This window comes from Phyllostomus hastatus, unplaced genomic scaffold, assembly GCF_019186645.2.
Source record: "Phyllostomus hastatus isolate PE091 unplaced genomic scaffold, TTU_PhHast_1.1 phas_scaffold_1066, whole genome shotgun sequence".
Taxonomy (NCBI): Eukaryota; Metazoa; Chordata; class Mammalia; order Chiroptera; family Phyllostomidae; genus Phyllostomus; species Phyllostomus hastatus.
In genome coordinates this window covers 9,299,313-9,312,444 of record NW_025334004.1, presented here as the reverse complement: position 1 = coordinate 9,312,444, position 13,132 = coordinate 9,299,313, and the positions used below count along the sequence as shown (strand labels likewise).

Sequence of the window (13,132 nt, the reverse complement as noted above, 5' to 3'; positions counted from 1 at the left end):
TCCCAAACTATCTCTTCACTCCAGTCAGAGTATTAAGAGATTACCTTACAGTTTGATCAAAGTGTGGGCTCAGGGAAAATTCTTTTTTTCTCTCTCCCTGACTTCAGGTGCTCTCAGGTATGTCTGTGCTCACACACAACCACCACTCTACTCCTCTACAACCTTTGTGGAGTGAGAGGTGGTTAAAAGTATTAAAGGTGACATGTTCATAGTTATAAACTTGCTAATAAATAAGCCCTCCTTTTTCAATGCTGTAAAGTCTAAATCTTTCAAATGTAAAGCACTTACTGCCCTGACTGGTGTGGCTCAATGGATTGAGTGCTGGCCTGTGAACCAAAGGGTTGCTGGTTTGAGTTCCAGTCTATGACACATGCCTGGGTTGTGGGCCAGGTCCCCAGTGGCGGGGATGGGGTATGAGAGGCAACCACACATTGGTGTTTGTCTCCCTCTCTTTCTCCCTCCCTTCCCCTCTCTCTAAAAATAAATTTTAAAAATCTAAAACATAAATAAATAAATAAAACAAATAAATGTAAAGCACTTATTACTTATTTCTCACACATATATTAAAACAAACTGTTTTTAGGGAGGTTTGAAAGAGAAATTAATTCTATAAGAAAAAGCAAAATCCAGTCATTGAGTCAAAAAATTTAAGAATACATAAAACGCAAAAGTTTATTTTATATCCTACTTTATCTAGATGTCTAAAACTGGAGTATAGTGTTGACTGTATAATTCTGTAAATTTACTAAAAATTACTGAATCATATACTTAAAATGGGTAAAGTTTTGCTATTTAAAGTATACCTCTATATAGCTGTTTTTAAAGGTTAAAAAAAGCTATTCACCTTAGACCCCTGATTTATCTTATTATCAAGGAAGAGATGAGTTGAAGATTTTTCACTTTGATTAATCTGAAACAACATAAATGGTATAGAAAAATTAATCTTCACAGATATAAACATAATTGTACTACAAAGTCTTTTTTCAAAATGGATTAAAAACCAAGACTTCTCAATGTTCTTCTCTTAAAAAGTATACACATGTTTTCCCCCTGAGATGTCTTATATAGTTACCATGACCAAACCACTAAACTTTTCTTGGATTTAAGTTTGAAAAAAAAAAAAGCATTGATAGGATCTCAAAGTTTTTGGATTTAAGGAGCTATATTAAGACTGAATATTGGCTCCTTTTAACAAAGAAAAGTTCATTGGATACTTGTTGTACCTAAACAGTAAATTTAAAAGCAGGAAAGAAAAAAATAAGCATTACCTTAGCATTTTTTAGCTTTTCTCTTACTTTGCTTCTCAACGTTTCAATTATGTTTTGATTTTCTTCTGTGTCTAAACCTACCAAGAAGCCAACACAATACAGAGTTCATGATGCTTTTTAAAACAATTAAACAGCAATAGCAGCAAAAGTACTTACTGAATACCTAAATTGCATGCATTTTTAGAGATCATGACAATTATGAAGACTGGGTCATGGCCCTATGAGAGCTTGGAACCTCAGACAAACAGATGTCCCCTCCCCGTCTTCCATCTGGAGTAAACACCTTTATTATGCATGGTGAGGCTGAAGTTTGTTTCCTCTACCCTGTGCATCCTCAGCTACTGGCTATAGTCCTCCTTTGTAGTCAGGCAAAAAACCTTTCAGAAAGTAAATCTTTATCTTTTTCCTTTCTGGAAAAAAATCTATTAGAACTGTCATATTCTATATAAACTGTTCTACAGAATAAACAAATATCAAAGTAAGGTTACTTCAACTTGATGAAACTAGAATGGAATCTAAAAAGCAGAGATAAGTTTCTAGGTACTCATTTTAACTACTTGTGTCAGTTTTGTAAAATTTGCTGACTCCTACTTCTGCCAGCTCTTAGAATGGAACAGTCTTGTAAGGAATAAAGAACACACCAGATATTGCATGCACTCCAAATCATGTGTCATTTTTTGCTAATCCACCAGATGATCCACCAGATGGACTGAGAAAGAAAGGGATTGGGCAGTCCTAAGTACTGTAGGAATGGAGGATCTTTTGGTCATTTTGCCTTGAATTTTTCTTTCTTATTTCTGCTTCTGATTACTTAAAGGTTACATAGAGGATGGTGGGAATAAAGGGTAAGTAAATGCTAAATCACTACAGGCCATGAGAATCTTCATTCTCAACTGCAGTACTTCTTGTTGTAATTTAAAAATTCCTAGTTGGTTTGTTTATACTCGATTCCTAGAACTTGGAATGGCAGGTGACATGCAGTACATACTCAATAATGATGAATGAACCAGGGTTCATCCATTATTTATGTATTTTTTCTTGAAATCTATCGAGCTTCCTGAAGCAGGTTCTGTATCTATGTATCTTTATGGACTAACACAGTCTCAAACACTAGTGGATTCTCCATGTTTACAGAGAGAGAGAGAAAATAAAATCTTAACCAACAAAATTTTATTATATATATAGACTTTACTAATTATTTCCGTATGCCCATCTTGTATTATCTAGAAAGTGTAGTTTCTGTTTGAACTCATCTCTTAATAAACTTGTGTTCCCAGTTGAAACACCAAGGATAGGATTTAGACATTTGCCTCTTTTAAAAATAAAAACTGACAGCATCAGAGCTGTGGTATAGTTATTGAGGACCTTTTTGGAGATGCTTGTCTACATTTTCTTTTACTGCAATATTATCTGTTTCTTCTGGCATCTGCAAAAAAAAAAAAGAGATGAAGATTACCTTGCATCTTTTTGTGTTGTAATTGAGCATCTTTTCAGATGTTCATCAACCCTTTGAAAATCATTTTCTTTAAAATGCCAATTCATAGCCTTTGCCTGTTTTCTTAAATTTCATCTTTTTATCAGCTGGTATGAGTACATTATATATGGTAGACTTTTAATTAAGAAATTGCTCTCTGTAATATCAAAAAGGATCTTTTAATGATAAAATCCAATGGTTAGTTCTTACTAATCATATACTGATGCCTACTTTATATATCTTTTAGGAGGTTCAAATGAGGTCAGACATATGAAAATACTTTGAAACTCAACACTGTATCAGTGTTAGCTTTTACCTGATTACCCTGTAGTATCTGATAATGTTGGGCACCATTATTTTCTGAAAACTTTCCATATCCTTAAACTCTACCCTTCTACCTCTGGGGTCACTTACTCCCTGTATCCTTCAATGGTTATACTTCTCCTCACAACTTAAACGTGGGCTCATTCCAAGGCTTTAGAGAGCGCATGTATTCCTGTGGCTCTCTAGCTCTGCTCTCCTAAATACCATATTTCCAGCTGCCTACTAGTGTTTGTAATTGAAGGTCCTGCCATTAACAAATATGCTATTTTATACTTTTTTAAACCTCAATATTCTAAAATTAAACCATATTAGCAATGTTAAATCTTTTTTTAGAACAATAGGGATAAGTTTGATCTTCATGTTAAGTTTAAGAAATGGAATAGTAAAACGCTCCTTAAATAACAACTGTAAACACTAACCAAACTAACGTGCAGTTGGAGTGGAAAGAACAAGCAGACACTCATCAGGTTTCCCACCACAGTAAAGACATGGATTTGTGTCAAATGCCGAAGCAGGGTATTGACACAATCCCAGTAAGGGCGTTATTATCACAAAAGAGCCTTGTCTATACACTTTCCAAAGAACTTCAAAATCCACTAGGAGTTACTAGACCATTCTTAAAAACTACTGTATAAAGTCAACATGACCTAAGATGTTCTGTTCTTATTAAACTTTCAGTATGTTTCTCAACACAATTAAAAATACCTAATTCTCCTCTTGACCAAGGGACAGTAACCCCTTTTTTTTTATTTTAATCATTGTTCAAGTACATTTTTCTGTCTGTTACTCCCATTCCAGCCCACCCACCCATCCCTCCCCATCTTCCTCCCATGGCAGTAACCCTTAAAGGTATGATGGGACATATACCCTGGCAAATGATTGATAGAGGTCTCCCTTTAATTTCAAATAGTCTCACCCAGCATTCCCAGAATTTATAACTCCCTCTCCCCATCTATAAGGCAGGGGTAAAATAGGAATCTTAATTGGAGTTACTTTAAAAGACATGTAGATATCAGTTCTATATATGTTTCACTCTCTAAAAAAAGAAAAACATTTTATTTTGAGCAAAGCAGGAAATGGATTGCTGACTGGCTGAGAACAGATAAATTAAAATTTAAGGAAGGAAACAAATAAATAAGTAAATACATAAATAACTCACCTCTAATCCTCTTTATTATATAACAAATAGACCAAACAATTTATCCTTGATATGTCTTATTGTTTATTTTTTTAACATATAAAGTATATTCAAATATATCACAGTTTTCAGGATTATACTACATTGATATCTAGGCTATTTAGTATAATTGAAATCCTTATAAGCTCCATTAATACCTTACTTTTTTTTTAATATCTTCTTTTTTCTTCGAGATTTTTTTCATGGTGGTTCTTTCATTTCCACTTTCTAAATACATAAAAAATAGTCTTAAGAATGATAAAGCATATTACTGAAAGAAAACAACTATTATGATATTTGAGATAAAAGTGTTATTTAAATTTTTTAATTTAACTGCAAATTAAGTAAATATGCTCTTATCTTTAGTATACAGTAGTTGATCACCTTTAATACTTATTAGAAATTCTGATTAATGCAATAAGACATGTAAAAGAAGAGGTATAACTATTGGAAAGGAGAAGACAAAAATTCTTGTCTATAGAGAATAAATGTTTAACTATAGTACATTTACACAATGGAATTCTATGCAGCAGGAAGAAAGGAGGAGCTCCTACCCTTTACAACAGCATGGATGGAACTGGAGAGCATTATGCTAAGTGAAATAAGCCAGGTGGCAAAAGACAAATACCATATGATCTCACCTTTACCAGGAACCTAATCAACAAAATGAACAAGGAAGCAAAATATAACCAAAGACACTGAAGTTGAGAGCAGGCAGTGACCAGAAAGGTGTGGGGAGGGGATAAAGGGGGAAAGGAGTGAGGGGTTTGCAGGAGCAATTATAAAGGACACTTGGACAATAACAAGATGGGGTGGAGAAGGGGGAGGGAGGTGGGGAGGGCTGGGGTAGTGGGGAGGGATGGGGAAAAGGCAGAACACTGTACTTGAACAGCAATGAAAAAATGTTAAAAAAAGTTTTTATATATAGAAAACCCAACATACTCAGAGAAAAAAACTTAGACATAATTAAAAAGTTGTTAAGCGGCAGAATAAAAGAATATATGTCAAAGTTAATAGCTTCCCCATATGCTAACAGAAAAAATAGCAAGGAATGACTTCAATTAAAATATGTGGCACCTACTCAAGATCTAATTAAAACATAATCCCGGAAGGCCGGGAGGCTGGTTAAGAGGCTATCTTAACATTCCTGACAAGAGATGCTGAAGATCTGAATCAAAAAATGAAAATGGAAATGGAGGGTAGAGAAAGATACATTTATTACTAGAATTAGAATTTATATCTCACATTGTAAGGTATTAAAATATCAAATCACTATACTTTTCACCTGAAACTAATATAACTAATATAATATTGCATACCAACAATACTTAAATTAAAAAATTTAAAACAGATAATCATGTGATATTTTATAACCCACTTATCCTATTAATCTATTTTTAATGCATTAATTTTATAATTTCTTAAATTACAAAAGAAAACAGGAGGCAGAATTCACAGGATTTAGTGAGTAATTACACATGCAGAATAAAGCAGGGGAAGAATCAAAGACTCCTAGTTTTTTGGGTTGGGTAACTGAGAGGTAACCTCATTTCAATATTGTCAAAGTATAAAGGTGTTGGGGTAGGAATAATGACTTCAGTTTTCCAGTGTTGCTTATGAGTACTTATGAGATGTTCAGGTGAGAGATCCAGAAGGTAGTTAAAAATACTGAACAGAAAAGAATCATGTCTAAGTTAGCTAAATTCTTTGTTTAGTCTGTTAAAAAAAGGCATTTAAGAGATTGATTTAATGACTTTTTAAAAGAATCAACCCTTTTTAAGATTTTTCCTACCAATATACAAAGCTTAGACACAACAGGAATAGGATGCTAGGAAAAGAGAATTTTGAATTTACTTTCCATTCTGTGAGAATGTCAAAAAGAAACTTAAAATCAATACCTGGCTTACTGATGCCTACACCTATAAATTTCATCTGCTAAGCTACAAAAAACATTAGCAGTGGTAATCCAATAGTTACATTATGATAAATTTTCAAATAAAAACCTTGTTGTAGCAGAAATTATTAACAAATATTTTTTACATACCTGGAGATGTTTCTAGCCTTGTTCATTTATCATTCCATAAATGATAAAAGATAAATGATTATAAACAAAATATTAGATAAAAGTGAAGATGTAGATGAAAATTACACTTGCTCTATTGAAAAATCTCATGTGGAAGTAAGGAAAAATTGTAACTCATACTTTCACCTTCTTACAGCAATTCAACTTTGTGTTAAAAAACTCACTCCAACAGTTAAATCTAATCTTATCTTCAAGGCTATTGCTAATTTACAATTCTTGCATTTAAAACTTTGTCTAAGAGATACAAAAATTGAGGATTAGCTATTTTTGTATCAAAGGACCTGAAAGTCCATAGTGAAAGCCTGAAAATTAAAAGTCAAGTAGTTCATTCAGCACTTTCTTGCTTAGCATTTAAAAATCTCTGGATTCTGAAAATTAATCCAGCAGTGCCTTTATCACTATGGATATTCCTCAAATGAAAATTCCTAAAGCCTATTTTATTTTGTGTGTAAATTTAGTATTCAGTTACCTTAATTACTTCAGTCAGATGCCATTTGGTTTCAGGAGTGTTAGCAGAATAAAGTCATAGAAAAATCTCTAGAGTATTAAATGGTCACAAAATGCATATTCTGGTATATAGTACTATCTCTTTGGTTAATTATCAGCTAACTAAAAATCTGTTTTTCCCCAGATGATGGAACTCTTTCCAAGTGTATTAATCCAGTTTCCTTCCTTAACAGAATTGAATTTAGTCCAAAATCCAATTTTATGAATCCTTTCTGAACTCCCTTACAGTAGTGCCTATCAAATCATGCTCTTTCCAGACTTATTTATTTGAACTGGGATGCAAAAATTCAAAGTCTCACTCAAAGTTATGCTAAAATTAAGGTAATGAATACCCCTCTGTCAAAATCAAAATTTATTAAATACATGGCATCAGCTACCTTTTACTGGTACTAGGGTATGGAAAATATGAAATTTAACAAAAAAAATTCTAGTTAAGTGTGACACAGCATTATTTCAGAGTGTTCTACAAAAAGTATCATTATTTCCAGGTGTTCCATTACCTGACAAGTTTAAAAAATAATACCTTTCATTAACTGTGATCTTATTGTCTAAAATAAAAAAACTAGGGACAAGTGGCCTGACAATGGATTTGCTGATGTGTGAATTTATATGTAAGTCAATCTAAACTAAATGGAAAACTAAAGGCAGTAAAACTAAACAATCCACTGTGGTCAGTACTAAGCCCCCAAACCATCACAACTCACTCCTACAGGTCAAGAAAGATTTGGGCCATTTCCCTTGAGACTTCAGGTACATAAAAATAAATAAATACCAAAACAGTTTACAAAAACCACAGTATCTTTTCAAAGTTTACCTCTAACACACAAATGCAATGTAATTTTGTTACCTACCATGACTGGATATATAAAACTACTAATTCATAGAGCAACAGTAGCCATGAGGTCCAGAAACTGGACACAATTAAGTTCTATAATGTTGGTTTTATTTAAACTTGAAGATGTATGTCTGGGCCTGTACTTATAGTCTCCTTTAGAGAGAAACTCAAAACGAAGGCCCTTGCTGAAAGCGAGGCCTTAGGAGGCCCTCATGTCCACTGCACCACCTAAGCAAGCCCTCTTCATCACTCTCCAACATAAACTTTCGATTACAGCCAGGTCAAACTCTTCTTCATACACCTTTACCGCCTCCACCCTTTGATTTTTTCCAACTATCCCCTAACAGACAGCATTACACATTTCCAAGCCTGATTCAATCCCATGTGTTCCAGGAAGTCCCGCCCACCCATCCCAATTTTGGCTCTTCTGTGACCTCCAATAGCACTTCTAATTCTTAATTTTTGTTCATTACATCTCATCTTGCAAGTCCATCTTTCTGCTTACCCTAAAGTGAGGAGGACAGCTGGAGTGAACACTCACCTACCCTCCACCAACCCTGGCAAGGTGTTCAACGCACAGTAGACACTCAATAAGTAAAATGGTTCAGATATAATCTCACATATGTGTAATCTAACGAACAAAATAAACTGACGAACAAAATAGAATCAGAGGCATGGACACGTGGAACAGACTGACAGCTGTCTGAGGGGGTAGCGGGGAGTGGAAGAGAGAAGATAAAGGGATAAGCCAGAGAACACAGATGCATAACTCATAGATGCAGACAACAGTGTGGCGAAGGCAAGAGGGATAGGGTGGAGGAATGGGTGGAGGCAGGCAAAGGGGAAGAAATGGGGACATCTGTATTACTGTCAACAATAAAAATAAAGAAAAAAAAACAAAATAAAATAAAAGTTAAATTAAAATAAAATGGCCCAGGATTTGATGCAATAGAACGGTCAGAACCTGGAGACTACAAGTCCCAGAGGCCCGTGCGGGTCTGACCTCCCCCACCTGGACCCCCGCTGGTTTTGTTGTTTGTTTGTTTGTTTGTTTACAGGACTGGACTCCAGACAAAATTCTGGAAAGTCTGACAGAAAAGGGTTGGGGGCCTTTAACCGGCAGTAGGACGTCCACCTGGACGAACCGGGCACTTTTGCGACGACAGGCCGCACCATTTACCGCACACTAGAAGTCACCAACCGTCCTCCGGCGCTCCGGACCAGTTCCTCCTACGCCCCGCTGCCCGCTTCGCGCCCGCGGCTCTCGGCCTGACGTCCAGGCGGCCAAGGAGCATGCGTGATGCGAGGTGTCAGCCAACCCAGTCCCGAGCGTCCGTCTTGTCTGTGCGCTACGTCCGTTCACACGCTTCCTGGGTTTGTAACTGGAATTGAAGCGCCAGCGTCCGTCACTGCTATCAATGCCTCAGTGCAACGCGCCTGGGGGGGGAATCTCGGCACCGTTCGCCCGCCAACTCGGTGTGTGCCCTAGTGGCTACAGCTGTCCCGAAGTCTGTTCTGGAAAAGGCCTGAGAGGGGTGTGGCCTAGGTCGTGGGAGCCCCGCATCTCTCGCGTCCTGGTGAAGAAGAATAGTGTCCCCAAAGGGTGAGTACTGGCCGTGAGCTCCCCGGCCGGAGGCGGATCCCCGGCTACCACTGGAGCCCCCGGCTGAGCCGACATTCCCGAGAGAGGACGCTTCCGAGCCCGCTGTGTGCAAGCGGTCGCTCGCGCCGTCGACCTGCGCTCGGTAGCCTCCGGGGGCCGAGCAGGGGCCGGGGCGCCGAGGCGCTGGTGGCGTGGGTGGCCACCTGCCACCTACCTTCCGGCGTGGAACAGCGGGGTCATTTGATTTAAAGTGCGGTGCAGCATGTGGCCTCCCCAAGAGCTCCCTAGATATGCTATAGCTTTTTGCTTTTTTCTTTCCGGAGTTTGCTATTCGGGTAAACAATTCAATACTTTCCAAGTTCTAAAAAAGGGAATGCCAGATCTGCTCGCTCGTGTCATGTCATCTTCGTTTTATAAACGAAACTGCTCACATTTGTTTATTTTCCCAGTAACTTACCCTGAGGTAGATAAATGTTTTGTGGTTTGAAACTTGACCTGAGAAACTCTAGCAGGGATGAAGTTCGGTTAACTTGAAGAGTGGAAAGCAGCAAAGTAGTGTTACGGATGTTTTCATTCATTCACACATTTGATAGATGTTTGTTAACGGTGTGTGTGTGTGTGTGTGTGTGTGCGCATGCGTCAGGCGTTGTGCTTCGCGTTTCAATTCTAGAGAAACTTAGTGTGTTTAAAACTTCTGACAATCCTATGCATTTGGAAAAGGGGAGCTGTGGAAGAAATTGTGTGAAGAAATTGCTGCAAAAATATAGTAATGTTCCAGATCATGTGGGTACATTGTGGCATTAGTAGAAATAGAACTCAGAAGTTCTACCTTATCATCTGAAATAATTGCAGACCATTAAATGTATCCAAGCTGGAAATCATTTGGCCAGATCCTCATTCTCAATAAAATTCTTGCTGGGTTTCCCATGTTCATTTTATAGGGCTCTTCTGGTATAGGAATGGAGGGACAATGACAGAGCTTTTCTGTCACGAAGCCAGAGTCTGCCTCAGGAAGGCCAGCTGAAGCTGTGCGTAGGGATGAGGGGAAAGTCCCTGAATCCTGATTCTTGCCAAACATTGGGTAAATTTAAACTGGGGCCTGGCTTTCTAATAAATATTCAGAGTTGTTTATATTTCTGAACAGTATTCTATAAACATACTATTTGGAGATTAAAATACTGCCTTATGTTCTAAATTCTTTTTTTTAAGATTATACTTATTTTTAGAGAGACGGGAAGGGAGGGAGAAAGAAAAAGAGAAACACTGGTGTGGGGGAGAAACGTCGATTGGTTGCCTCTTGCACACACCCTAACTGGGGACCAGCTGCAACCCAGGCATGTGCCCTGACCAGGAATCAAACAGGTGACCCTTTGCTTTGCAGATCAACACTTGACCAACTGAGCCATGCTGGTCAGGGTCAGGGGTACCCTTTAGTTCTCCTTTGAAACTTAATTACCTTATATGAATCTCTCAAGATTTTAAGCTTTAATTTTATTTTCTGAAAGTACCTATTAATGACAGAAGAGTATAAACATCATTTATCTTTTTATTCTGAGATTCATTAATTGCCTGAGTCTTTTAGGATTGTTTTATTTTTTCAATAGTATAATTACCAAAACTAACACTGATGCTTAACCTCAATAACCAAATAAAGTCCCAAAGTCTCTGATAGCTTGGCACTGGAACAGTATCATGTGAGCTTCACTTAAGATCCAGAAATAAGTACATCCCACCCTGTCTGTAGTTTCTATCATACTTGGTAACCACCCAAATAATTTCACAGAGCCTCATCCCCACACTTTCTCCATCTGTTGATCATCTCATGATCAGCCTTCCAGAGATTTTAACTTTTTCTCTGGACTCCCCCATATGTGATATAAATAAAACTCCTTTATATCTTCTTCTTCTCACAGAACATTTCTCCTTGTGATGTTTGGAACCTGGCTGTCTCTTAAGTACGCTGTGTTCCCAGCAGCTCACCACAGAAAGTGATGCCCCACATACCACAGGTGGCATCAGCATTGTCCATCTTTGGTAGGCCATACCATTCCACCCTTGTAAAACCTAATAGAAATTCTTCTCTAATTATGCCTTTTATCTTTTCTCTTCACTGCCATTTATCCGCTTCCTGGTCACTCCTTCACATTCATTGAGGAATTTAGAACCCAACTCAGTCTTTATTATTCAGTTCCTGCAAGACCATGGTGGCACTAAAGCAGTCATGCCTCACAGGCCCGGCACCCCAAATTCCCTCAATGCCATAACTGACTGTCTGCAGGACCATAATTCCTAAGGCTGTTCCATATTAATATGCTAAATTCTAGCATTCTCTTCACATCCTACTGTTCCTTCATCTCTCCCTCTTCCTTATTTTTCAATACTTATAAAACCCTGTCCCTTGACTACCATTTCATCAGCAGAAGCCTCCACCTAGATTAACTTTTTTCCTTGTCTAGCCACACTGCTTGGTTCATTCACGCACACCAGTATCCCAAATTTGCTTGCCTTGTCTTTCTCCCACTTTCATCCAGGATACTTTCTACTCTAGTTCAGTTTAGCCATGTGCTTTTCACCTCATTATATGTAAAGGTAACTTATTCTCCTGGCAGGATGAAGAGGGTCCTATAAAATATATCCTACTTCCTTTCATGCAAGGTGCATCCTTCTGTACAATTAAACACCTTATCTGTTTACTTTTACCACTTTTACCATGTTGCATCATACAATCATTCTGCTCACCTTCACTATTTGACAGTTGGTAAGAGTACATTTACTTCTTTTGCACAATGCCCACCGTAGAGATTTCTCTAAATCCTTTTCTATCTATGATTATAATTAATACATTTCTGCAAAATTGGCAAAATGATGATCATTAAGTTCGGTAATGGGCACATGGATGTGTATTCTATTACTCTACATTTGGTTGTATTTGAAGATTCTAATAATAAAAAAGTTAAAAATAACTTGTTTCTTTTGTATTATTATTAGACTGGTCTGTCCAGAAGATAGTTGAAGAATACATCCTTCAAGTGGATTTAACTGAAGGAAACAGAGCAGATTCACAGCAAATTCTTCACAGGGACTTTCTTCTACATGTGTATTTCAAGGAGATGGTTTAGTTGACTACTATAGAGGTAAAAATTCTAGAGATATGGAACATAACAAACAGTCCTATTTTTAAACTACTGATTACAATTATGGTATGCCTATAGGTAGCAGAGCTGAACAGAAAAAGAATATTATAATTTACTGTCAAGAAAAGACTGCAATTAGTGCTGAGTAGTTCACTTTAAAAACTGCCCACTATTTATTTATATCTGCCCTTGTTTTTGCAATTGCTGAATAAAAATCATTTCATAATAAAAAATTCAGTCATGTGTCAAAAGGTAACTTGTGTTATTACAAAATCAGCCATCTATATCTTTCCATTTTTTGTGAGAGTATTTATAAATATAAGGAAACTAACAATGTGGAATACATATAATTGTTGCTTTAAACACTAGACATTTATTTATCAAGGCTCTATTTTTAGTTTTATATGCTAATGGTTGCATTTCTGGTTGCAAAAAACTAATTTTCTATTATTTACTTATCTTACAAATAATTGTGTACATATAGCAGGAACTTGAGCTTCAACTTGTTTGGTTAAACTGCAAAATCATAGTGTTTTAAAACCTAAATACTAAGTTCCTGAAGAATACTAGCTCTTTTACCCCTGAGAGAGTGACAGAAGGACAGATTCATCACAGACAGAAAAAAGAAAGCAGCTGAAGAGTAGGGGCAGGGCAGAAAAGCTGGGTGAAATCCCTTTGAGGCCTCTCATGTGTCCACTGAGTGTGAGGCAGTAGTGTCCCAAAGGCA

At 37.0% G+C, this 13,132-nt stretch overlaps 1 protein-coding gene and 1 long non-coding RNA gene across 2 annotated transcripts in view; one reads left to right on the top strand and one right to left on the bottom strand.

The window, feature by feature from the left end:
* The window catches only part of CC2D2B (coiled-coil and C2 domain containing 2B), a 96,793-nt gene extending 92,345 nt beyond the window's left edge, over positions 1–4,448 (bottom strand). The window contains exons 1-4 of the mRNA XM_045854389.1: positions 4,407–4,448; positions 2,634–2,694; positions 1,269–1,345; positions 844–910 (exon numbers count right to left, since the gene is read on the bottom strand). Of these exons, the coding sequence (XP_045710345.1) occupies positions 844–910; positions 1,269–1,345; positions 2,634–2,694; positions 4,407–4,448 (247 nt within the window). The remainder of the gene's footprint in view (positions 1–843; positions 911–1,268; positions 1,346–2,633; positions 2,695–4,406) is intronic.
* A 4,541-nt stretch (positions 4,449–8,989) lies between these two features.
* LOC123828880 lies at positions 8,990–12,588 on the top strand. Its single transcript, XR_006787521.1, has 3 exons — positions 8,990–9,271; positions 11,185–11,305; positions 12,260–12,588. It is a non-coding gene; the product is annotated as an uncharacterized LOC123828880 (long non-coding RNA).
* Positions 12,589–13,132: the final 544 nt, after the last annotated feature.